The 25,494-nt window shown below is 53.0% G+C and overlaps 1 protein-coding gene across 3 annotated transcripts in view; it reads right to left on the bottom strand.

The window, feature by feature from the left end:
- Nucleotides 1-23,858, bottom strand: part of SMAD7 (SMAD family member 7) — a 29,517-nt gene extending 5,659 nt beyond the window's left edge. Inside the window, exons 1-3 of one of the 3 annotated variants that reach the window (XM_074569956.1) lie at nt 23,165-23,858; nt 22,384-22,437; nt 17,327-17,401 (exon numbers count right to left, since the gene is read on the bottom strand). In XM_074569956.1, the coding sequence (XP_074426057.1) occupies nt 17,327-17,401; nt 22,384-22,437; nt 23,165-23,693 (658 nt within the window). In that variant the 5' untranslated portion in view covers nt 23,694-23,858. The remainder of the gene's footprint in view (nt 1-17,326; nt 17,402-22,383; nt 22,438-23,164) is intronic. The other 2 variants (XM_074569954.1, XM_074569955.1) reach the window with 2 other exon arrangements.
- Nucleotides 23,859-25,494: the final 1,636 nt, after the last annotated feature.

Here is a 25,494-nt window from a genome sequence, read left to right as displayed (position 1 = left end):
TTTTTTCTTTCTGAGCTCCAGCGGTTTCATTAGGAGCTCGGGACGCAGCTCCTGGCCGGCTTTCGGCCCTCTGCCTTGTCCCGGTGCCAAGTTCACGAACGTAGAGGGGAGGTGGGCTGGCGATCTTTTGTTTTGCTTTGTTTTGTTTTGACACAGCTAAAGGTTTTCCTGTAATCAACCGACTTCGAAAGAAAAACAGCAAGTTTAGCACACGCTGAGCTATCTATCTCACCCGCCGGGACTCCTCCCATCTAATCAAGTCAAGAGCTATCTCAATTGTCACCGATATCCACGATAATAACAACTCGGCGGCGCTGAAAAATGGGAATACAACTGCGTTCCTCATTAGGTTTTTGAACGCCTGTAATTGGATCTTTCCTCAATGATATTAGGACGAGATGCAAATTAAATTATACAGCTGTAAAAGTCTTCCAAACAACGTATTTATACATTTCAGATAGTATTTTTTTAAGAGTAGCTTTGACCCAAAGCATCTTCTCATGCTCTTCCTGAACTTCTCACCGTCACACCTCTCCCCCCATTCCTCTGTGATCCCTGGGGCTGGAGTTCCCACCAAAGATCAACCCTCACACAATACTCACCATGGCGTCATCTACCCATCCACCCTAGGCATCATCTAGACTAAACGAAAGTCTCCTCATTTTCATAGAATCACCGAATGGTTTGGGTTGGAAGGGACCTTCAAGACCACCTAGTTCCAATCCCCCAGATCAGGTTGCTCCAAGCCCCATCCAACCTGGCCTTGAACACCTCCAGGGATGGGGCAGCCACAGCTTCTCTGGGCAACCTGGGCCAGGGCCAGGGGCTCGCCACCCTCACGGCAAAGAATTTCTTCCCAATATCTCATCTAAATTCGCTACACTCCCTGATACAGAGTCCCTGAATGATAAAGAATCACAGAATGGTTTGGGTTGGAAGGGACCTTTCAAGGCCATCTAGTCCAACCCCCCTGCAATGAGCAGGGACAGCTTCAACTAGATCAGGTTGCTCAGGTTTTGTGGTACCTTCACCTGGGCCACTTGCGGAGGTGACACTGCACGCGCTACCCATAATCCAACACAAACGGGTAAAGACAACGGATAAATTCATGTAGATGTCCACCACGAAATCACAGCACCAAGAGGAGATTGGGCTTATGGACCTTTCCTAGAAGGACCAGGACCCAGATGTGAGCTCCTGGGGCAGCAGGGGGGACCTGAGGGAATGCTGAGATCCCTGCCTGGCTTCCCAGGAGGCAGCTTTCTGCTGGAAAACGAGCGATGTGAGCACCGCCGATGAGCAGATGAACCCACGGTCCTTCCTCCTTTGTCCGTCAGCACACGTGGAGGGCATCTGTGCTTAAAAAAAAAATTGGCTGGACTGGTGTCAGCACAACGTGTCGTCTAGCCAGGGCCAAGGCTGAGACCAAGCTCAGAGCGTCTCGCGCCCGGTAATCTCTCTTGGCTGACCTTAAGTGGCATTTGCGAGCCCAGGGCAGAGCCAGATCCCCCATCTTCTCCGGCTTGTTGAGATGGAAGAGATGGAAACACAAACCCCGGAGCTTTTTATGGGGTTTTAGATGCTCCTCTTGAGGGTCCTCAGGGCAACTCGGGGCACTCGGGTTTGCAATTTTGCCCCTCGTGCTACTGGCAAGCGCTGTTTTTGCAGGATCTCGGGGAAAACACAACCCCTAAACTCTTACTCGAGAAGCGAACGGGCATTACATCCAGGTGAGGAGGACACCCAAGCACGACTTGCAACCATACAGGTCATCAAAGCAAAGAAGAACGGGCGCCAAAAATGGAAATCTTGCTTCCTTTCTCATCTCTCGGGTAATTCACAGGCTACTTGGGCGGGGGAACAAACAAAAAGAAAAAAAAAAAAAAAAAACCCAAGAAAAACCCTTCAAAGCCGGATTTCCAGGTATGCTTTGCAAAAGCAAAGCGCAAAAAAAAAAAAAAAAAAAAAAATCCAAATTAAAGGATATATCCTGCTGCAGAAAAGGGTCTTTGTGCCTTTAACGGAGTTTGTGGGCAGCCTGGAGACACCACCCACGGCAATGTTTGCCCCAAACCTTTTATATCTCCCTGCACACAAGGGCTAGACAGCTTCAGCTTCCTCGCCCTCCCCCTGCTTTTGCCGGCTGGGATGGTTTCTGAAAGACTAATTTAGAGGACGGTCATGTGTTAAGCCTCCTGTTGTTTGCAGAGAAAATAAACCCCTTACCTACTGCAGGGATGCCACCGCCCAAGGTGGCCCATGGGGTCCTTCCACCGCGCCAACACAAGAGCCCCCAAAGAGCTGGGACAGTCGGTCACGTCAACACATACTTAGGGAGCCCTTAATCTGTGGATTATTCACACGATAGACCATAACATCTCTTTAGGAGCCATTACAGCCCATCGTGTCAGTAGGTACTTACGGAGTCCTTAATCCGCGGATTGACAGGCTAGACCATAAATTTGTGTCTATGTCTAATTAGGCAGCTCTTATTACTCAACGTATACAGTAGTCATGCAGGCTAAAGAGCCTTAAGATTCTTCCTTTTAATTTATTAACAAGTTGTCCACCCCGCCACTTGAACGGCTCCTTGCTCCGAGCAAAATAAGGCAACCTTGCACGAAAATAAACGTCCACCTGAGTTTTGCCCTTCAAAACTTCGATTTGCTGAAGTTTTCTAAGGGCTGGGATCCAGAAGCTTGAGACGTTGCCAACAGATTTGAAAACGTGCAAGTCTGATGAGGACACAGAGGATAAAATTTGGCAGAAGCCACCAGGGGAAGGAGGAGTGTCTGGGATTTCCTGATATTTGTAACTTTGGTTCAGAATCATGATGAGCGGCAACCTACGAGCTTGGGAGTGCTCTGCCCGGTCCCCTGGTGACTCAACCGAGAACTTCCATCACCTTCACCATGGCCGGGAAAACCTCTTGTGAGATCAAGACAAAAACGAGGTCAGGTTAGATGCTGGGCAGAGGAGATGACCGATCCCCGAGGACATCCCCTAAGGTTCCCGCCCCCAATTTGGTGGGAGTCAACCTTCGCTCAACCTGGAACCCAGCCCTGAGCTTTGAGGGTTAATTCAGGGATGGGACACAAAAGCAAGAAAACAAACCCAGAAAGAGTCCCTGCAAGCGGGTTGTTGCAGACCCACAACGCCTCGAGAAAGGGCACCAGTTTGGCGAAGGCCAAGGCTGGCCCAGGAGGGATGTCCAAGCTTGAAAAACAGAGGGTGATCAACACAGACGTTGTGAAGGAAGCCCAGCTCCCCCCCGTCCCCAGCATCGAAGGACGGCGAAGAAAGAACCAAAGTGAAACTGCTGAGTTCACGGAGTCCACCAAACCAGAAGTTTGCTTCATAAACATCCTATTAGTCACTGCTCCTGTCTAATTACGGTGATTAATCAATTACCACGGCTAAGAAACGACTCGAGAAGAACAACCTTTTTTTTCTTTTTTTTTTTTTTTGGTGCCCGTTTGCTTTAAAAGCCAAGCAAGGCCGCAGCTACAAGGGGAAGAAAAAAAAAAAAAAAGAAAAAGAAAAAAAAAAAAAAAACCAACCACGCAGGCACACACCAAAAAATGCCTGTCTGCCCGTCTCCAGCGGTTAGAGAGGAGCCAGCTGACTCCAGTTTCCTCCGTACCAGGCTTCGGGCCTCATCAGCCATGCAAATTATAGAGTACCGTGCTGTCTGAAGGCCGAATTTCGACTCAGCTCAGAGAAAAGCCTTAGAGGAAGGGTGGGGATGAAGAAGCCAGCCAAATCCATTCATAATATTTACAGTAAATGGGCCTCTTTGCTGTTGTTTAGTATACAGTCGGTCTAATTATTTTTTGAAGTTTTAATTTAAAGAACCTTCTTTATCTGCCTCTCCTCCTGCACCCCTCAAAGGTGTGGGAAAACTTTTCCCTCGTTTCAAAAAAGCAGTAGGACGGGAATCCCTTCCCTAAGCTCCAACCCGGCGCAGTCGGGTGGGACAAAGGGATGCTTCAAGAGGGGATATCCTTCCAGAGCGTTGCTGCCAACACCCATAGGGTTTTTGAGAGACACACACACATACCCCCCCCACCCCAGGCCACCCAGAGAGGCAAGAGGACATGCAGGTCCACGCGAAACCCACCCCCAAATCCTATTTTTGCTGCTTGTGTCCCTATTTCTATTCCCCAGCACTGGTGGGGATGTCCTGGGTGGACTTGTTGCTGGCTCAGGAAGCCATCACAGCACTCTCTGTCCCCCTCCCCTGCCTTGATAGCAACCTGGAATAATGACATTTGAATGACAATCAGCCAAGAGGCTCCTCTGGAAAATGCAGGAAGCCCAAGCCAGCGTTGGTGAGATGCTGTCATGCGACCCTCGAGCAACCCCAGGGTTGGTACCAGCCCCAGCTCCTGGAGATGTTCCTCAGCAGCTACCAAGACACACCTCTTCTCCACCCAAACCCAACCCAGACCTCAACCAGAAACCTTCTGAGAAGGAGAAAGCCAGCACACAAAGGGCTTACGACGATGCAAATCAGACCTGAGGATGAGCTTGCCAAAATATCTCTCCCGGCTTGGGTTGTGCTGGAGCATCCTGCCTATCGTCCTTCCAGCGCAGGGTTAAGCCACCGACGCTGAGGCCCGAAGCCACCAGAGGCCACCAGGCCATGCCAGCCCCCCCCTCCCGCCTCAACACAGCCACCACACTCCTCCGTTTTAGAGATCCTCCGTTTTAGAGAACGAAGACCTTAAAGCTCTGCCGTTGCCACGACAAGGGGGGAGGTCGCCCGGTACCTGGCGATGCCCCGGGGAGGGCAGGGATACGGCCCCCAGGAAAGCCACAGCTCCTCCCGCCCCCCTCCCCCCGACAACGTGTAGCTCCATGGGCTACACGTTAAAAACCTTGTAAAGACCTTCATAAAAACTGAAGCAGAGCAGTCTAGGATTTCCAAACGGATACCTAATACCCAGATGTGTGTTGGGATTTCCCCCCCCCCAGCCTCCGCCCCAACTGCATTCCACGCACACGCACACACACACACACGGCATCGCCGCCGCTCTCATTTCAACACTGAAGGGGAAAAAAAATAAAAAATAATACTAAAAAAGGCCTCTCCTCGCAGCACACCGACCTAGAATTCTCCCCCAAAGACCGCAAACGGACGTAAAGATGTGTTTCCCACCCCCCGCCCCCCCAAAAATAATTAAAAAAAATAAAATAAGACCACCACCACCACCACCCCCCCGGCCCCAGCTCCCTTCTCCAGAGCAGCATCCCTCGCAGGGATGCAAACCCGTGGAAAAAAAGCAAGCTTGGAACAAAAGTCCTTTTCACGCCCGTCGTGCCCCGCTCTGTAACAATTATGAAAACTGTTTAGCTGGGCTGGCATTTGGAGCATTTACTGCATTCCTGCCAATAAATTCCAGTCCCGGATCCGATGGAAAAGGCTCCCCCCCCCCCCCCCCTCCCTTTCCCCTCCCTTGCCTTCATTCCTCCTGGCTTTCTTTACAACCTAATACCCTGTCGACGCGCGGGGCCAGGGCCTACTTAGGGGGGAAAAAAAAACACCCAGCGCCAGACTGGAGACAGCGCGCAGACTGAAAAAGTTAATCATTACTTCTGTCTGCCTTCATAATCTAATCACGCCTATTCCTAAGAGCGGGCGGCGAAGCACACGCTGGCGGACAGGCCGGGTCGCCGCCCAGGGACGGACGGACGGATGGACGGCATCGGTCCCTAGCCGGGCAGGGGGGCAAACGAGGGATGGACGGATGGATGGACGGACGGCGTTTGGATGGGAGTTCACAGGCCCGGGCCACGCACGCACCCCTCCCCTCGCCTCTCACTTTGCTCTGGATTAATAACGCTCAGCAATTATAGAGAATATTACATTCATTAAGTAATTAACCCTCCCGGCGCTCCGGCGGAGTTGGCACTCCCCCCCCCCCCCCCCCCACCCTCGCTTTCGCAGACGGAGGCCGGCAGAGGTTTGCCGCGGGCTATAAAACGGGGCAGGTCGGCATCCCATGGATTTTAAAAATAAAAAAAAAAAAAAAAAAAACAAAAAAAGCTCCTTGCGCTCATCCCACTCTGCTTTCGGTGGCAGCAGCAGAGCCGTGTCCCAGGCAGGGACAATGCCACAGCCGGGGTGGCATCACCGTGACCCAGCAGCACCCTCCCATGGGGACAAAGCCCAAGGGATTTTGGGCATCACCGTGACCCAGCAGCATCCTCCCATGGGGACAAAGCCCAGGGGAAATGGACATCACCAAGACCCAGCAGCAGCATCCTGTGGAGGCAAAGCCCAAGGGATTTTGGGCCTCTCCAAGAGCCAGCAGCAACCTCCCATGGGGACAAAGCCCAAGGGATTTTGGGCATCACCGTGACCCAGCAGCATCCTCCCATGGGGACGAAGCCCAGGGGAACTGGCCATCACCAAGACCCAGCAGCAGCATCCTGTGGAGGCAAAGCCCAAGGGATTTTGGGCCTCTCCAAGAGCCAGCAGCAACCTCCCATGGGGACAAAGCCCAGGGGATTCTGGGCATCACCAAGACCCAGCAGCATCCTCCCATGGGGATGAAGCCCAGGGGAAATGGACATCACCAAGACCCAGCAGCAGCATCCTGTGCAGACAAAGCCCAAGGGATTTTGGGCCTCTCCAAGACCCAGCAGCAACCTCCCACTGGGTGAAAACCCAGGGGAATTGGACATCACCAAGACCCAGCAGCATCCTCCCATGGGGACAATGCCCAGGGGATCTGCCCCATCCCTGGAAGTGTTCTTCCCCATCCCTGGAGGTGTTCAAGGCCAGGTTGGACGGGGCTTGGAGCAACCTGGTCTAGTGGGAGGTGTCCCTGCCCAGGGCAGGGGGGTGCAACTAGATGATTTTTAAGGTCCCTTCCAACCCAATCCATTCTATGATTCTACGATCTGGGGCTTGGCAAACCCAGCACCACACCGGCTGCTCCAGAAAATAACCTTGGTGCAACATCTCAGGTGTGTCAAGGCTTCGTGCTCTTGACACCCGGGATACATTTTCCATGCTCAGCTGTGACAAAGAACAGGAAAACTACAGCCTCCGCGTACGAAGATTTATGGGTTTGTTCCTTCTAATGAGCTAAAAAGTCTCAGCCCGGCTTCCAAAGAAAATGAATTCATCAGTTCAAACGCAGTGATGTAACTTCAGGCTCCCAACTCCTTTTCCAAATAAAACTCCTGTTATTTGATGCCCGCTCGAAGGATGATTTTATGGAGTTATTTACTCCGTCCGCTCTGCCCAGGAAGGTGTCGCCGGAGCCCAGCCACGGGGTCACCACCAACCATCCCGCGTGGGCGAGCAGCAACTCATCTCACTGTTTAATTTCTCAACTCTTTTGCTATTTTCCCTGCGTTTCTAGTCACCTTGCGCACCAAGGTGCAAACAGACACACGACCTCCACCCGCCGTGGAGGTGATCCTCCCCCTCGACGGTGACGCCCGGCCAATTTTTAGCAGCTAGAAATTCAACTCATTGGTTTCCATCACCGATAATCACCGGATCCGGAGCCAACTTCACCGGTTGTAAAAGCGAAGGATGTTTCGACTTTCGCCACCTTCCCAGCACCCGAGTTTCTCCGATGCGAAGCCAGCTCTTATCGATGCTGTTTTGGTGGCTCTACAAACAAAACCTATTCAACCAATACATCTAAATTATATATAACTATAGATATATATATAGAGAGAATATACTCAATATATATTATATACAGAGAGAATACAGTCAATATAGTGAATATACTCAACCTATATGTACTATATATATATTAATCCTATATTGAATATATCCTATATATTATATATAATTATACATTTAGTATATTCAAAATATATATATTCAACCTATACATATATACAGGTTGAATAGATTTTGTTGAATATATAACCGTCCGTAGCTTCGCTTATTATGTACACATATAGGTACACATTTGCACCAAGGCTTAACGGCCCGAGCGGTTCCGAGTTATTCATTTAATGGAGAAATCGGCTTTTCCGCCTGCCCAGGTATTCAGGGAAAACCCGGAAAAGCCCACAGGAGCCAGGACTTCACCCCAAAGACGGCTTGCCAAAACCCAGCACCCCACTGGGCATCTTCACCCCTGAAGAAGGATGAGGAAGGACCACAGAGCCAGGTACCCACCGTCACACAGGGAAGAGCATCACTAGGACCTCCTGCAACCACCTCACTGGGCATCTCCCTTCATCCCTGAAGGAGGATGAGGAAGGACCACAGAGCCAGGTACCCACCGTCACACAGGGAAGAGCATCACTAGGACCTCCTGCAACCACACCACCAGGCACCTTCCTTCATCCCTGAAGGAGGATGAGGAAGGACCACAGAGCTGGGTACCCGCCATCACACATAGAGGAGCATCACCAAGAACATCACCAGGACCTCCTGCAACCACCCCACTGAGCATCTTCCTTCATCCCCAAGGGAGGATGAGGAAGGACTGCAGAGCCGGGTACCCACCATCACACACGGAGGAGCATCACCAGGACCTCCTGCAACCACCGCACTGAGCATCTTCCTTCATCCCCAAGGGAGGATGAGGAAGGACTGCAGAGCCGGGTACCCACCATCACACACGGAGGAGCATCACCAGGACCTCCTGCAACCACCCCACCAGGCATCTTTATCCCCGCGGGAGGATGAGGAAAGACCACAGACCCAGGTACCCACCATCACATAGGGAGAGGAACATCACTGGGACCTCCTGCAACCACCCCACCAGGCATCTTTATCCCCACGGGAGGATGAGGAAAGACCACAGACCCAGGTACCCACCATCGCATAGGGAGAGGAACATCACTGGGACCTCCTGCAACCACCCACCCCACCAGGCATCTTCCTTCACCCCTGAAGGAGGATGAGGAAGGACCACACAGCCGGGTGCCTGCCATCACACATGGAGGAGCATCACCAAAACCTCCTGCAACCACCCCACTGAGCATCTTCCCTCATCCCCAAGGGAGGATGAGGAAGGACTGCAGAGCCAGGTACCCGCCGTCACACAGCGGGGAGCATCACCAAGAGCATCACCAGACCTCCTGCAACCACCCCACCGGGCATCTCCCTTCATCCCTGAAGGAGGATGAGGAAGGACAATAGAGCCGAGTAGCCACCATCACACATGGAGGAGCATCACCAGGACCTCCTGCAATCACCCCACCGGGTATCCTCCTTCATCCCTGAAGGAGTATGAGGAAGGACAATAGAGCCGGGTAGCCACCATCACACAGGAAGAGCATCACCAAGAGCATCACCAGACCTCCTGCAACCACCCCACCGCGCACCTTCCTTCCTCCCTAAGGAGGATGAGGAAGGAAAATAGAGCCGGGTAGACGCCATCACACATGGAGGAGCATCACCAGAATCGCTTGCAACCAACCCGCTCAGCATTTCGCTTCATCCCTGAGGGAGGACGAGGAAAGCCCTCAGAGCCAGGTACCCACCATCGCAGACGGAGCAACATCACCAGGAGGACCTCCTGCAACCACCCTGCGGTGCTTTGCCGTTGCCGGCGCAGCCCAACCGGGGGAGCTGAAGCCGGGAGGTTTTTTTTTTTCTGCAGCGAGGTTAAAAGGGTAGAGAAGGGCTGAGCCAGCTCTTACAGGGTGTTTCTTTTTTTCTTTTTTTTCTTCTCCCCCCCCCCCCCCTTGCAAGTTAAAACCAAGATAATGACACTGGGTGGGGACCAATTTGAAGGGCTGAGCAGCCAAACCAAAATTAGTCTCCCGGCCAAGAGCTTCCTAGGCCTCACAGTTTGGGGCAGGAAGCTGAGAAAAGGCACGATAAAAAAAAAAAAAAAAAGAAAAAGATTCCTCGGGAAGCTCGAGCGTCGCGCTCAAGCAAAGGTGACCCTGCTAGTCAAATATTTTTCAACATAATAAAAAGAAAATAAAAGCAGCTTCGGCAAAGCGGAGCCCATGGGATGGGTTTGTTTTGGTTTTTTTTCTCCTTTTTTTCTTCTCTTCTTTCTCCTCCTCCCCCGGCACTTTCTTTCCTTTCACTAATAACTATGTTTTCTTGAAGTTTTGCGTTTTTTTGTTTGTTTTTTTTTTTTTTTTTTTTTTTCCCTTGGCTCTTTCCTCATAAAAGACTGATGTAATTTCCTGTCTTGTCCCAATGTTTCCTGTTAATTAACAGGGTGAAAGTTATCATCACGCATTTTAAACGGCTACCCAAAAGTGGGGAGGGGAAAACAACCAGGGCAAAAAAGAAAAAAAAAAAAAAAAAAAAGAAAGGGGAGCGAAGGGCTGGCGGCGGGCAAACACCGCGTCACATCCCCCGGCGCGCAAAAAAAAAAAAAAAACCTGGAAAAAGCCTTTTGGACTCGACACACACACACCCCCCCTCACCCCGCCAAGGGGGTTTGCGCATGGAGGTGGGGGGGGGCCAACGCGTGCCCCCACCCTTGCCTGGATGGGGATGGAAAATCCCTGCGATGCTTGCCCAGAAAAGTTCTTTTCTCGCATTAAGAAAGTAAAAGCAAAGGAAAGAGGGAGAGGGAAGAGAAGAGAAGGGAAGAGAAGGGAAGAGAAGGGAAGAGAAGGGAAGAGAAGGGAAGAGAAGGGAAGAGAAGGGAAGAGAAGGGAAGAGAAGGGAAGAGAAGGGAAGAGAAGGGAAGAGAAGGGAAGAGAAGGGAAGAGAAGGGAAGAGAAGAGAAGAGAAGAGAAGAAGAATGAGAAATAAAAAAGTCAAAATATAATAAAAAACTAAACTAAAATATAATAAAAAAATAAAATAAAACAAAACAAAATAAAACAAAACAAAATAAAACAAAACAAAATAAAACAAAACAAAATAAAACAAAACAAAATAAAACAAAATAAAAGAGACTACAGAGAAAGAGGCAAGCCGGCAACACCCCAGATGCTGCTTGTCTTAAAAGAAGTAGTTAAAAAATTGAAAAAAAAAAAACAAACCAAAACACACAACCCAAAAAAAAAAAAAAACCCCAACCAAAGCAAGGGGCTAATCCGAAGCCAGCAGGCGGAAATCCTGCGAGACGCCGAGACGAGCTCCTTCCCTTCCCCAACCTCAGCCCCGCGCAGGATGAGGCCGCTCGCTTCTCCCTGCCTTCCCGGTTCCTCAACAGCAGCCGTGACGCAGCCGGTACCCCCGGCGGTACCGCGGCCAAGCCGGCAGCCTCGGCACGCCAAGGCGGGGCTGTGGGGTGGCGGGGGGGGGGAAAAAAACCAAGCGATTTAGGCAAAAAGCGAGGGTGGTTAGAACAGAGCCCGTGCCTCAGCGGTTAATAATATCCCAGCGCCGAAAATAAACTGGAAAGGAAGCTCCTTTGTGACAGTCGGCAGGCAGCCAGGCTGCGGCGTGGGTCATTCAAGCCGGCGGGGGGGACGGCGGTGGGGGCACCCACCCGCGCCAGCACCCACCACCCAGCCATCCCCCTCCCGAAGCACCCCATGAGGGATGGGGGCGGTGGGGGGGGGGGGGGGGGGAAGCTCCGTCCACCCCAATTTTTTCCCCCCCTCCGCACCCTAAAATGGGGCGTCCCTCATTTTAACGAGGTCTTGACCGCCACGGTTAGGAATAGGCATCCCCCCCCCCCCACCACCCCTCAATGCCGGTGGCGGGGAAATGCATGTGGTTAACGTTACTGGTTCCTCTAGTGTAAGCGATACCCGCTGGCAGGCGGCGGGGATGGAAACGATGCAGCCCGCATCCCCGCCAGCCCGGGGCTGCTCCTCTACGAGTGTTTTTGTCCCGTCGAGTTTTAAATGTCCCCAACGATCAAGTTGCCGGCGCTCATCGGGACATCTTTTGGCAGCGCACAGCACCATCTGAATCCCTCTCCGGCACCCTAACTTCCAAAATTCCCCTTTTTTGTCCTCGTTCCCCTGTAAAAAACATGGGGTTGCGGTGTAAAACCCCCGCGGTCCCCATCATTGTACCCATGCTGGTCCCCATTCTGGTTCCCACCATGGTCCCCACCGTGGTCCACCGTAGCGGGGCTGGAACAAGATTATCTTTAAGGTCCCTTCCAACCCAAACCACTCCATGATTCCGTGGTCAGTCACCACCACGAAGGACTCGCCGGTGGTGGGGTTGTCTTCTGCGTTTTCTTGTCGACTGCTCCCAAGGCACCATTTGGTTGGGAAAATCCAGCAGCGCCCGGAAAAACGGATTTACCGGAGCTGGTGATGGGTTGAAACAGGGATGGGTTGAAACATTTAATGGGGGGGAGCACCTCTGCCACGCTTTTTTTTTTTTTTTTTTTAAAAAACCCATCCTAGAAGAGCATCTAGACAAGGATCCTCCAGAGCACTTTAATTATTAAATGGGTCCTATTTGCTTGGGGGGGATTTTAATTAGCTAAGAGGAGGATGCCCCCCAGCATCCCCGCCGCATCGCGGGGGCTACCCCGGCCGTGTCCCCTGGGGGGGGGAGGGGGTCCCCCTTCAAAAAAAAAAAAAAAAATCCCCCACGGGGCCGAAGGAGCCGGAGTGGCCAAGCCAAGAGCCCCGGGGTCGGTGCCAAGCGCCGGCTCCCTCCTCCCCGCCGGCCACGGTCAGATGATGTGCGAGGCGAGCCGGGAGGCTCCTAGTCTGGCAGGCAGCCTGTTTTGCTCCAGAGGCTCCAGTGCTGTCATCTTGGCGTTAACCCCTGATAACCTTGTCCTTTCCAGGAGGGGACGGCGTTTTTTTAGCTACGGGAGATTGCGGGGTGGGGGGGGGGGCGGGATTTCGGGTCTCCGACGAGGCTGGGAAGGAAAGGGTGCAACGCCTTGCGGTGCTCAAAGCAAATTAAAAAAAAAAAACAAAACAACATTAAAAGGAGGTACGCTCGAAAATAAACCAAGAATAAGTGACGTTAAAAAAAAAAAAATAATAATAATAATAATAAAAAATTCCCAAGCAATTGTTTATCCCCGGGACAAATATACAATCCTAGTTCCACAGGAAGATGTCTCGATTCCAGATTATAATAGGATGCCAATTTGTAAATAAAGGCATTTCACAGGAGGTTATAAACTCTGTAGGAGAGGGAGGGGGGGAACGGGAAAACACAGGCAGGACTTTGCCGGAGAAACCGCGCGGGATCCTGTTTACATGGAGGGGTGTGGAGGGGAGAGAGCGATGGGGAGCCGCTCCGAGGGGCGAATAGCTCCGGCTTTGGACAAGGTGCTTCTTCCCCGGCGAGCAGATACCAGCGGGGATCAGAGGCATAGTGAAACATTCCCGGCCTGCCCGCGATTTCGGAATGAAATGTCACTCAGCCAAGCAGTCCCTTAAACCAGACGTGGTCCCACCATCAGGAGAGACGGAGCATGGAGCGATGTTGATGTTCCTCCAACCTCCGGAGGTCTTTTCCCATCTTTTTCATACAGATGGGTTGGGAGGGAGAAACTGAGGTTACGCTTGCTCCAGAAGAGCCTTGCAGAGCCTTGGTCCAGCGCCCACCAAGCACAATCATTCAATGTCCACTGGCTCCAGGAAACCCTGGGGTGGTTCCAAGAGTCAGGGCAAGTCAACGGGATTGGGCTGAAATCTGGGTAAACTCTCAGCTTTGGTATTTTATGAATAACCCCTATAAACACAAAAGCAGCGGAGGTGGCAAGGCCACAAGCCAGCTCATCCTGCTTTCCTGCCATGACGGGCTTCTTGGAGGGCTTCACTTTGCCAGCCAATCCAGCACCATCCATGTATCCTGCAGGAGAGCCACCTTCTCGCACACCATGGGCACCACAACCTTCTCCATCAGCCAAGAGCCACCAGCCCCACGCCAGAAATGGGTCAAGAGGGAGATGTCCGGGGCTGGGTGGAGAGCATCCATGGAGACCCAGCACATCAAGCACCATCAGCTCGCTCCTACTCTCAGAGCGGAGCTCTTCCATGGGTTGTACGGGAATTCGACCCCTACTGATCAGGCGCCACCGGACCACAGGCCGGCCACCTCCAGGCCCTCCAAGCATGGCTTTGCTTGTTTGAAGGAAGAGTCGTAACCAAACGTGTCTGCTGGGAACGAGTCAGCTCAAAATACAGGAAAAACCACCCTCTGTCTCCTATTTACGGAAATTATTTTTATCTCCAATGGGTTATTTTTGCTCTCTTCTTTAACCACGTCGAGGATACAAAGGGTCAGGACTGGCAATACCCAAGCACAACCACCTCGGTGGGAGACACCACAAGCGAGGAGTCCTGACCTACCCACGGAGTGACCACCGACAAAACTAAAGCTCTAAGAAAATAAATAAAGGCAAGAATATGGAGCCAGCACCTCGGGGGAGTGAGGGGTGCATCAGCTGGAGAAAGGGATGGCTGGAGAAGACACAGCGGAGGTGGGATGAGAAGAGCATGGCATGAAGGACTACCCAATATTGCATTCCTGGGCCAGGAAGGAGAACAGAAAGCGGAGGGAGGGATACAGCGGCTCAGATCGGTTATCCCAAGGGGGAAACACTCCCCATCCATCCCCACGGCTGCGCCACTCCACCTCCCACATCCTCCAGCACCTCTGGTATCCATCAATGAAACTGCCTTCAGCCTCCGGGAGGAGATTACGACCTCAGTGGTGGCTGGACCTGAGACTCATCACCATCAAAGGATCTTCATGGAGAGCTAGAAGAGCATGCCCTTTTTAATGCTCCTCTTGCCATCATCCTCTCAACCCTCGCCACGCGGTTTCCCTGCCAGAGTGGCTGTGAACCCCAGGCTGGCCCCGTTCCCAAATTCTCGGTGCCGAGAGCGATCTGCCTCACTAAATCCTGCCCTTCCAGCTTCCAGACCTTAGAGCTGGTCTACTGACTGTGAACACCGCCACTACGCCACCCATTGCCCATCACTGGTGGCCAAAGCAACCTGCCCACGATGCTATAGGAACCCACCACCACCATCCACCCGCGATGTCTTCCACAGCCTCCTTCTCCAGCTTCCAAATCTACCAAAAATTGAGGGGTTTGGCTTTTCTTAAAGCCATCCTTTCATCATGGAACCATGAATCCAGCCCTGACAGCCCTGGTCTGGAGGGGATGAGGGATGCTGGATTCTCCACCCGGCATCACAGATCCCCATCTACCCGAACTTAGATAAGACCAAGCCGAAGAGCTCCTCGTGCACCCAACTAATAACTCATTAAAGCCCTCTTCAAATACACTCTTCCGCTAACTAAAATATGCGGGGGGAGGTAGGGAAAAAAAAGAAAAAAAGAAGAAAAAAAAAAAAAAAAAAGGAGAAAGTGAGCTTTGGAGGATCGCTGCAAAGTGCGTTTATTTTCCTTTCTCGACTGGGTCTCTCCAGTTGGGAATTTTCAGCGCTGCACTTTGGGCGCGCGGAAGGGAGATGCCAGTAAATCAGAGCAAATTCAAAACAAATGCTCTTTCATGTGGAGGCATTCGGCTTTGTTTCAGGGCTTGGGTAGCTAACCGTATCCCTTCATGAGTCAACTCTCCTATCAGCTCCTCATTAAACTAAATGGCTACAATTACATTTGGGGAGGAAAAAAAAAAAAGAGCGGTTAATGATCGTAAAAGGTTCTGTTTCCAGGCTTTTTGAGGGGTTGTTGGGGGAACCTTTGATAAGGAAGACCAAAAAAATAATGCGATCCAATGAAATAATAACAATATAATAAGTATTTTAAAAAAGGAAAAAAAAAAAAAAGGCATTTTCGGGGAGGGGAACGTGCTTTCTTTTGGGGAGGAGGGTCTACGAGGGAGCTGGGGCTCCCCTTCCAGCGGCCCTTTGGGAGGCACCGGGAACGCGCCGCGTTATTTCCTGCAGCCCAAGCCCCCACCTCCCGCCTTCCCTTCCCTTCGGGAGCGGAGCAGCCAGACGAGATGTTATCAATAGGCCGAACCTTACAGAAAGCCCCCTTTTTAAAAGCGAGTACTTCCTCTGCTTATTTCATGTGGTATCCTGTGGAACCGAACTGCTCTCTCCTCCCCTCCGCAACGGGTGTATTTCAGGAGGAAAAAGAAGAAAAAAAAAAAAAAAGAAAAAGAAAAAAAAAAAAGATCTAACAACATCCTTATTGTGTTGTTTTGCTTCTTGTCTTTTTTTTTTTTTTTTACAGTCCCTTTTTTTTCCCCTTCCCTAAAGCTATAGGCTCCAATAGCAAAAAAATACAAAGAAAACCCCAAAAAGTCTTCGGCATTTAAAAAAAAAAAAAAACAAAACAAAAAACACAAACCAAAAAAACCCCAACAGCGACAAATTTCTCTGTTCCCTCTCCCCCTCCCTTTGATTAATTCTCATTAGGGCCTTTGAGCAAACAATATGCTCCCCTCTCAAATAACAGACAGGGTATATATTACACCCAAAGAAAAACAAACAAGGCTCACTTAAAGACATCCACGCCGAACGCAATTCCTGGAGAGAGGCAGGGGCAGATGCCCGCCCGCCCGCCCGCGCGTGCGCGGCCGTCGCCGACCTATTTCTGAAATTCCGCTTTCAGGGCGACGAATAAATCGCCCATCGGGGAAACGTCCCCACCGAGGGAAGCACCTTTAAGCCGTCAGCGTGGACACGTAGGTACGCGGTTTGCAGGGGCTTTAATCCTGGTAGAGACAAAGCCCGGCCACGGAGTTGGCCGGGGCCAGGGTAGGAGATGAGGTGCTGGAGGCATCACATCCTTGGAGTTGGGCTAGATGATCTTTAAAGTTCTCTTCCAATCCAAACCACTCTATCGTTCTACGAAAAGCCCAAGAGGGCTGAGGAAACCACCCCCTGAACCCCCATCCCGTAACAGCAGCTGGAGGCTGAAGGAGATGGGAAACGGGAAAACGAGGGATATCATAGAATATCTCAAGTTATGTCAACATCTCAATGAAGGGACGCATAAGATCATCAAGTTCAACTCCTTCTGCAACGTCTTCTGCAAAAAACGGGCTCACCTGCCCTCCCCAGGCACCACGAGCCTCACACATGAAATGCAGGATGCCGGTTACCCTACCAGCAGCAATGTCCAAGGACGGCTCGAATCCTTCTGCAAGGCACGACCGCACCTGCTCCGACAATCCACGCATCCAAACGAACGGGTGGCCAACATCACTTCGCCTTCCCCAAACACGCCTCTTCCTGCCTCGCTCCGAAAACTAATGGAGCGTGAGGCCGGAATTCAAAGGGAAATCTGGGCTTTTGGGAATGGAGAACCTCGCCTGGGATTTCCACACATCCTCTGCCGGAGAGGTACGCGGCTGCTACTGAAACGAAACCTAATTCCCCCTTTGAGCAGGCCTTTTCTCAACAACTCGCATCCCCACAACTCCCCGGCATCACTCCGCCTTTCCGTCGGGACCCTCGGACAACGCAACTCGCGGCCAAAATCAAGATCAACAAGAAGATGTCTTACCTGAAAGCCCCCCAGGGGCTAGACAATTAGTTCCCCCTGTTTCAGTGGAGGAAGGCACAGAGTCTGGACAATCTGCTGGAGTGGAGGAAAAGAAAAAAAAAAAACAAAAAAAAATAAAAAAATCAGTATATAGGCGGTTCTTCGCAGGCTCCCAGCATCGCCGCGAGCAGAACACGCATTCCAAAGGGTTTAGCAGGAAGCGATTACTAATTGTCCGCGCAGAGACGGTAGTTCATCAAGAAGCATCCACCCTAACTCGTCGCCTCAATCAAGGCTGCGCGCTGCGCTTCATCACCAGCCAACGCTGATTATAGACCAGCAGAAATTACAGACTGGCTGCCACCTCTCTGGCCAAGTCACCGGGTAATGAGATCAAGGTTGTCGTCTTTCTGATGCAAGCGAGCTCCCAAAAATGCTTCAATCGTGGCTTTACGCACCCAATTTAGTCAACACCTGTAACTCACCGAAATGGGAACCGAAAGGGAAATGTCTCATCGCCGCTCTTTTGCGGCCAACGGTCTACGTTTGCCTTCCCCCGCTCAATTTTTGTCACCGCCAGTTGCTGGCGGATCTTACACCTCGCTGTCACCTCCTGGGACGCCTCCTGGATCTACTCCTCCACGCAGCACCAAAGGGCAAGGGCAGGGTAAGACTGGACGCCCCGTTAAGAGGTTTCTCCTGATGCATGGAGCTGTTCCACCTCAAGGTTTGGACCTTACCATCCCAAGCCTGCTTCTCCAGGTGACAACAGCCAGGAGCCAACACCGATCCCCTGGTCTTACAGGCAAACTCCAGCTTTTCGGTCCCTACCATGAGGGAGACAAGCTCAAGGCCACTCCACGCCTGAGAAGATCCATGAAGTTCACACAACCTTCTGGTCCTCAGCAGGTTCTCGGGGACTTTGGGTTTCATTGGGCTCCCTGCTAACATCACCTTGCTCGCGGCCGTATCTCAAAGCAGGGGCCACCACCAGGAGCGACAAGATCATTCTCTGCCTACTGGTAAAAGTCATTTTTCCGGGTTTCATCCCCGAAATCCCGGTGAAAACGAAACCCCTGCCTGCATAAGCTCATTTTATCGGAGTGAAGTAGAAGCCCTAACAGGAATATACAGTTTAACAGGATATACTTAATCAAACCAAAAACAATAGGGGAGGCAGGAAATGGACTTTACTTGTGAAATACTGTATACGATACACTCTCTAAATGCCTCGTCGTGCTTTCTATGCTTTAAAGAATTACGCTTTTTCTTTTTTTTTTTTTAACCCTTTCTGGTCCAGACAGAGGAGTCCCCCCCGCCCTTCTTCTGAGATGTCCTTCAACTGGTCGGGCTACAGATGCTTTCTGAAGGCAGGGCGGACCAATCCTGCCCCGCGCTGGGCTCCGTCTGCCCCCGGTTACAGCTCCTCGTGGGATAAAGGACATAATTTGCCCTTTCCGTGTTGTCTTACTCCAAGGATCATAACGTGATCATTGGACAGGACGGTGGGAGAGAATCCCGTCCTGACTCTAAAATGTGTAACTACAATGGGGTGATGTGCTTTCATGACTTCTTCAACAGCCATCAGCTCCCTTCCCATGTCCCGTCATCCGACAGCCGGTTCCCTTCATCAATTAATTACCCTCTGGAGTTTAGAGGACACAAAGCTCACGCACCTTGACTCTAGACCAAGCGTGATGGTCCGGTGTGGGCTAAGCCCAAAAGTGGGACCCCTGGTTTCATCCTTGTACTCTTCCCATCGTCCCCAGATCTGCCAAGGGCTCACGCTTGGTACTCGGCCGCATTTTATTTTCAGCACCGAGAGGTCACAGTATCGGAGGTTTACCCAAGCCTACCGCATGCGGATCTCCTCCCAAAGCTGCCTCCCTGCAATATAAAACCATCGCGGAGACAATTATCCCTGGTGGCCACCAGCCCAACCTTGCGAGGTGCCGAAAAGTTCCTGGAAGCTGCCAAACCTTCAACTCCCCCGAAAGTCGATGCCACAGGAGGGCATTCGGGCTCTGCCAGCGACATCTCAGTAGGGTTCCGGCACTCTCATACTCCAGCACCACCACTGGCAGCCACCCAGGAGCACGACAGCCACAGCTCCTTGTCCCACTTAACGATGGGTCAAAACATCTGCTCGGACTATTTGGGACACTACTATCCATCTCGCTTCCGGCACGGGAATCAGGATTGCAGGGTGAGCCCGGCCCCGCACGAGCCACCGTCGCCCATCCCTGCAACTATCCCACGTTAAGGAAGAGGGAAAGTCCTCTCCTTGACGAAGAAGCAAGCCAACCTGGACTTAAGAGCCTTCCTGCAGGTAACCGGGCTGCCAAGGGCAGATCTTTACGCTCTACGGTGAGTGCACAAATACGAGATTGATCCTACCAACGCGCAGTCCGATGGGACATTTCACTGCCGGCAGCAGATCCCCAGCTCCCTGTCCGTCCCTGCTTTCCTCCAGCCGGCGACACAGCCCGTCTCAGCCTCCATCACCTCCCCCAAAAATGTAATCCCCGTCATAAGAGGGAGGGGAGATTTAGCCTAGATATAAAGAAGGAATTCTTTAATGTGAGGGTGGCGAGACACTGGCCCAGGTCGCCCAGAGAGGTGGGAGATGCCCCATCCCTGGAAACATTCCAGGCCAGGTTGGACGGGACTCTGGGCAACCTGATCTAGTTGAAGATGTCCCCGCTCATGGCAGGGGGGTTGGACTAGATGGCCTTGAAAGGTCCCTTCCAACCCAAAGCATTCAATGATTCAATGATGATGGGCACTGGTGACCACTGCCAGAGCCCACGCTGGTCCAGGTATTCCTGTCTGCCTGTCCATAGGAAGCACTCAGAAGCCGTAGCACCGAACGCTTCCATATTTTTATGACCGCTATCACACCTGATGGAAAAGCAGAAGTTTTCCTGCTTGGATGCACGTTCCCAGCTCCACGGGCAGATGCGGTTGCCCAAGTCTAAACGGAGGGGCCGTCCCCACCCCAGATCCCACGCCTCATCAGCCATGGTCCCATGGTGATCTAACGTCCCTCTTCCATCTAGCCAGCCCCCGGCAGAGTAATCCTCAACATCCAGCTGGGAAACCGCCGCGGGAGACGGTACCGATGCCGGGATGGGAAACCCTCGGTCCCTCCGCAGAGGAAACGCCGAGAAAGCCTGAGCTTGCAAAACCCACCTGCAACAACAGACTCCCAGGCTCCGCTTGTGCCTGTCGCGGCCCCGTTAGCCCGAGTTCAGCTGCCAAATGGATTTTTCTTTCGAAAAGGGAAAAAAAAAAAAAAAAAAAAAAAAAGGGAGGACTTTTTTGGTGAGTAACCCAGTTGTTTCTGCGTTTCCGATGGGCAGCGTTAATCACTTCCTATTGGCCGATAGGAATAACTTTTCCTTTCGAAATGGCACATTCATGTTCTGCGGCTTTTCTGTTTACACACATTTTGCTACCTTATGTCAACACTTGCTAATGAATAAATATATCACTCGGCTAACTGAAAATGAGGTCCTGGCAGAGGCAGATTGGATGTTTAAACCCTGCTAATAGATTTATCCTAACATCTTTGCAGGAAACCAAAGGCCAGCTTTTAACCCTTCTCTCCGAACCCCTCTGCATCCCGCGCCGCCATCACCGCCGGGCAGAAAAAAAGGCGAAAAAAAAGGCGGAAATCTCAACTTTTTTGGGGGGGGGAGGACCGCAGGGATGCTGTCGAAACGATGCCGATCTCACCCAAAACCCACACAACCTGGCGACCCGGCAGACCCTCGGAGTCTATTTATGGCCCAAGCCTTCCGCATCCCGGCACGTGCTGGGGATGCTGAACCCACTCCCGACATCCCTCTTTCATTCACGAAGCTTTTTATCTCCTGTTTTTTCACGCCAAGGCAAAATATTTCATGCTTTGCAGCCCGAGTGTTTGCTAAACAGCTTTGCTTATTTCCACCAGGTGTAAAAAAAAAAAGAATTATTAGCGTGTCTTAAAGGGGGGGAAAAACAACAGTCCAGTCTCCGAGGGAGGAGTAGGGCAGGATGGGACCCCCCCCAGCGGTACCCCACGTGTCCGAAGCAACCTCAAGTTTGGGGGGGGGGGGGTTTCTTTCAGTCCCGAGAAACTGAAGGGCAGCAATTTTAGAGCAACCGCTCTTTTGGCCCAAAAAACAGTAACGAACAAGAGTTTATATTGGTCTTCGGAAACACATCTATCCTTGCTTCCCTGCTTGCTGCGACCGAGGGACGCGACCGCAGAGACCACCGCGCTCCGGCCAACGCTCCCCGAATCCCGATCCCCAAAATCCTGGGGGAGCCGGGAGCTGCCTCCCCGAGCTCCCCCCCCCCACCCACCCCGTTTCTCTTCCTTCTCCCAGCCCGATTTATCTCCCACCCCACCGGCGAGCTCGCTGCCAACCCAGAGTTTACGCAGACGACCGCAAAAGAGCTGGTGCCAGCCTCAAACGGGCTTCTCCCCTGGCACCCTGACATTCAATTACAAGCAACAGGCACGCAGAGCTCCGCTAAAAAAAAAAAAAAAAAAAATTATAAAAAAAAAAAAGGAAAAAAAAAAATAACTTTTCGACTCCCTTTCCCAAGTTTTTCAACTTGACGAGGCGGGATTAGGCGCCTTTAAAACACGGCAAGGTGTTCTCCCAACTCCGTTTGTTCACCGGGATGCCCAGCCACCAGGGAGATGCTGGATCCCAACCTAAATCCCGACAAATTCAGCCAGGGGCGCGGGAGCGCTGTCATCGACCAACACGATTTTTTTTTTCCTGGTTTTTCCAAGGGGAACGGAGCAGCGAAGGCCTGTGCCGCATCGCAATCCCTCCTAAGAGTTTCCTGCCAGAGTTTTAAAAATCCTACTTCGTGCAGCCTGAGATAAATTACATCTTAATTCACCCAGGGGTATCAGAAAGCACAGAAGCACCCAAGCAGCCCCAAAATTGCATCGCGGCGTGACAAAGGCAGGAGGCATTTCCCCTGAGGAAGGGGCTCTTTTCCCTTTTTTTTTTATATATATATATATATGTATATATTTGATAAATCTGCAGCATGCATTGAAAAAGTCCACTTACCAGTTGGTTTGAGAAAATCCATCGGATATCTGGAGTAGGGCGGAGGGGGAGACTCTGGAATTAGAAAAGTACAGGGAAAATAAAGGCAGAGCCATGAGAAAGGAAAAAAAAAAAAAAAAAAAAAGAAAAAAAAAGAAAAAAAAAGATAGGAACTTATGATAACAGTGGCATTCTTTTAGCAAAACTGTTTGTCTTAGCTCTGGGGGTTGGAGGCAGGGCAGCGAGGCGGTGATTGCCTTGATATTTAGCTGTCAGATAAACAAAAGGGGCCGTCTGGCGCCAGTCTCCCTGCTATCTGCCGCTCGGGCTGTCTGAGCGGGGCCTCCTTGGCTCGGCGGAGCCGCGGAGCGGCGGGGACGGGGCCGGCCGCGCCAGGCGGCCCCTAATCCCCCGGCACCGGCGGGGAGGCACCGGGCGGGGTTGGGGCTGGGGGGGTGAGGGGGGGGGGGGGGGCGGAGAGAAGGGAGGGTGGGGGGGTGAAGGGGGGGAGTAAAGGGAGCACCCCCTCCCCTCAACACACGCACGAAAAAAAAAATAATAATAACGCGTAAAACAGCGCGAAGAAGTTTTGGGGTTTTTGTGGGGTTTTTTTGGGGGGGGGGGGGGGAAGTTGAGTGGGCGAGCATCCCTCGGCGGCCATCCCCCCCCCCCTCCCCCACCCCCCGCATCCATCACCCCGCATCCATCCCCCGCGGTGTCCCCCGTGTCGCGTGTGTCGTTCCCGTCCCCACCGTCGTCGTGTCCCCCGTCCCCCCCCCCCCCCGGCCATCCCGAGCCTTACCGAGCTCGCAGAGCCGGCTGAGGTGGTGCGGGTTGCAGCAGACGAGCTCGGGGTGAGCCTTGCCGTAGGATTCACAGCCACATAACCGCTTGACTTCGGAGCAGTGCCGCAGGTCGGGCCAGCGGAACACCTTGCAGAGCAGCACCGGCAGCGGGTACCAGTGCTGGCCCAGCCGGGAGTCGGCCTTGGCGGGCAGCAGCAGGCAGGGGGTCCGCGCCCCGCCGCGGGACTCCACGGCGTGCAGCAGCCCCTCCAGCTGCCGCTCCTTCAGCCGCTTCAGCACGGCGTGGGTCAGCGCCTTCAGTTCCGCCTCCGCGCCCGCGGAAGCCCGGCCGCCGCGGCCCGCCTTGCCCGGGCAGCAGCACCCGCGCCCCCCGCCGCAGACATGCGCCCGGGCCTCGGCCGCCGCCGCCACCGCGCCGGCTTCAGCAGCCGCCGCCGCCTCCTCCTCCTCCTCCTCGCCGCCGCCGCCGGGCGCACGGCTCCGCCAGAGCCGCCGAACGAGCACCGAGCGTTTGGTCCTGAACATGCGGGACGAGAGGAGGGGCCCCCGGCTACAAAACGGGCATGTCGTCCGCCGCGCATGAAGGGGCCGGGAGCCGGGACGCGGCGGCGGCGGGGGGCAGCGGCGGGCGGCGGCGGCGGCGGGCGGCGGCGGGGGGAAGGCGGCGGCGGCGGCGGCGGTGGCGGGGCCGAGGCGGGCTGTGGCATGCGCCAGTCTCCGCGCTGGGGGCCGCGGGTCCCGCCGCCTCCCGCGGAGGGAGGGAGGGAGGGAGGAGGGAGGGGGGGGGGGGGCGGGGAGAGGAGGGGGGGGGGGCGCTCCTCTGCCTGCTGCGAGAAACCCCCCAAAAATTAAAAAAAAAAAAAAAAAAAAAAATTAAAGAAAAAAAAAGGGGGGGGGTCGGGGGGGGGGGGGGAGGGCGCTGGTCGCGTTGGTTTTGCCCAAAAAAAGCGAAATTAAAAAAAGCCCGTCTACAGCCGGCGGCGCATCGCGCTGGGGGAGGCGGGCGGAGGTTGCCGGCGCCGCGCCGCCCTGCGCGGGTGCGGAGCCCGGGGGATCCTCGGCCTCCCCCCGGCCGCGGAGCCCATCAACCCGCCAGCGCTGGGGAGGAGTGGGGGTGGGGGGGGTGGGGGGGGGCGCGGAATAAAAGGAGGGGGGGGGTGGGTGAATACAAGAGGTGGGGGTGAGGAGCTGGGGGGGAGGAAGAGACGGGATTGATGCGAGGCAGGGCAGAATCGAAAGATAAAAAAGAAAAAAGCCAGCCAAAATTACGTCTCTCTCTCTATAAAAAAAAAAAAAAATTTATATAAAAAAAAAATTAAAAACCCAAAACACCAACCCTAAAATCTGGCCGTCGGAATCGGTTTAAGCATCTGTCACAAAAGAGGAGAACAAGCGCATCCAGAGTGTTGTATCCCTTTTTAAAGCCCAGGTCGTCCTGATGCGGGGTTCGGGCTGGTTTGTTGTCGGTTTGGTTTTTTTTTTTTTTTTTTTTTTGGTTTTGGTTTGGTTTTTGGTTTTTTTTTTTTCCTCCTTCTTCCCCAAGGTTTTTAATCCACACACGCACACGCGGAGTCTTGATCCGGCTGCTACGAAAAGAAAAGAAAGACAAAAAAAAAAAAAAAAAAGAAAAGTGGGGCTGTGTCCCCTCCTTCCCCAGCAGCGTGCTGCCGCCGGGGGGGGTGGGGGGAGCCCGCCCCCCGCTCCTCCGCGCCCCTCCGCCGGTGCTTACATGGGTGCGGGGGCAGCCCGCCGGCGACCCCTCTCCCTGCTGCCGCCGCGTCTGGCTCCCTGCTTTTTTAATATTTTTTTTTTTTTTCTCTTTCCTCCTCTCTCCTCCTTCCTGCCTTCCTTCCCCTCCTCCTCCTCCTCCTCCTCCTCCTCCTTCTCCTCCTCCTCCTCCTCCTTTCTTGGCTTGGGGTTTTTTTTATTTATTTTTTTTCCCTTTTTTTTTTTTCCCCCTTCTTTCCACACCCCCCCTCTTCCTCCTTTTCGCTGCGATCGGCCGCCCCTCTTTCCCCCCCCCCCCCTTCCTTCGACCGCAAAGTTGGGGGGGGGGGGGGGGGGAAGCCCCGGCGGTGGAGCCGGCGGCGGCGCGGATCCTACGCGCTCGGCCGCGCCCGCTCCCCCCCCCCCCCCCGCCTCCCCCGGTTCCCCCCCCCCCCCCCCGCGGTGGCGGCGGCGGCGGCTCGTAGTGCGCAGCGGCCCGGCCCCGGCCCCGTCACGTGGGTGTCTAGACACCGTGTCGCTCCGGGAAAAAAAAAAAAAAAAAAAAAAAGAAAAAAAAATTAAATAAATATATATATATATATTATATTTATCTCCAACC

This window comes from Larus michahellis, chromosome Z (assembly GCF_964199755.1).
Source record: "Larus michahellis chromosome Z, bLarMic1.1, whole genome shotgun sequence".
NCBI lineage: Eukaryota > Metazoa > Chordata > Aves > Charadriiformes > Laridae > Larus > Larus michahellis.
The sequence above is the reverse complement of the archived record's forward strand: the minus strand, read 5'-3'. Positions and strand labels throughout refer to the sequence as shown.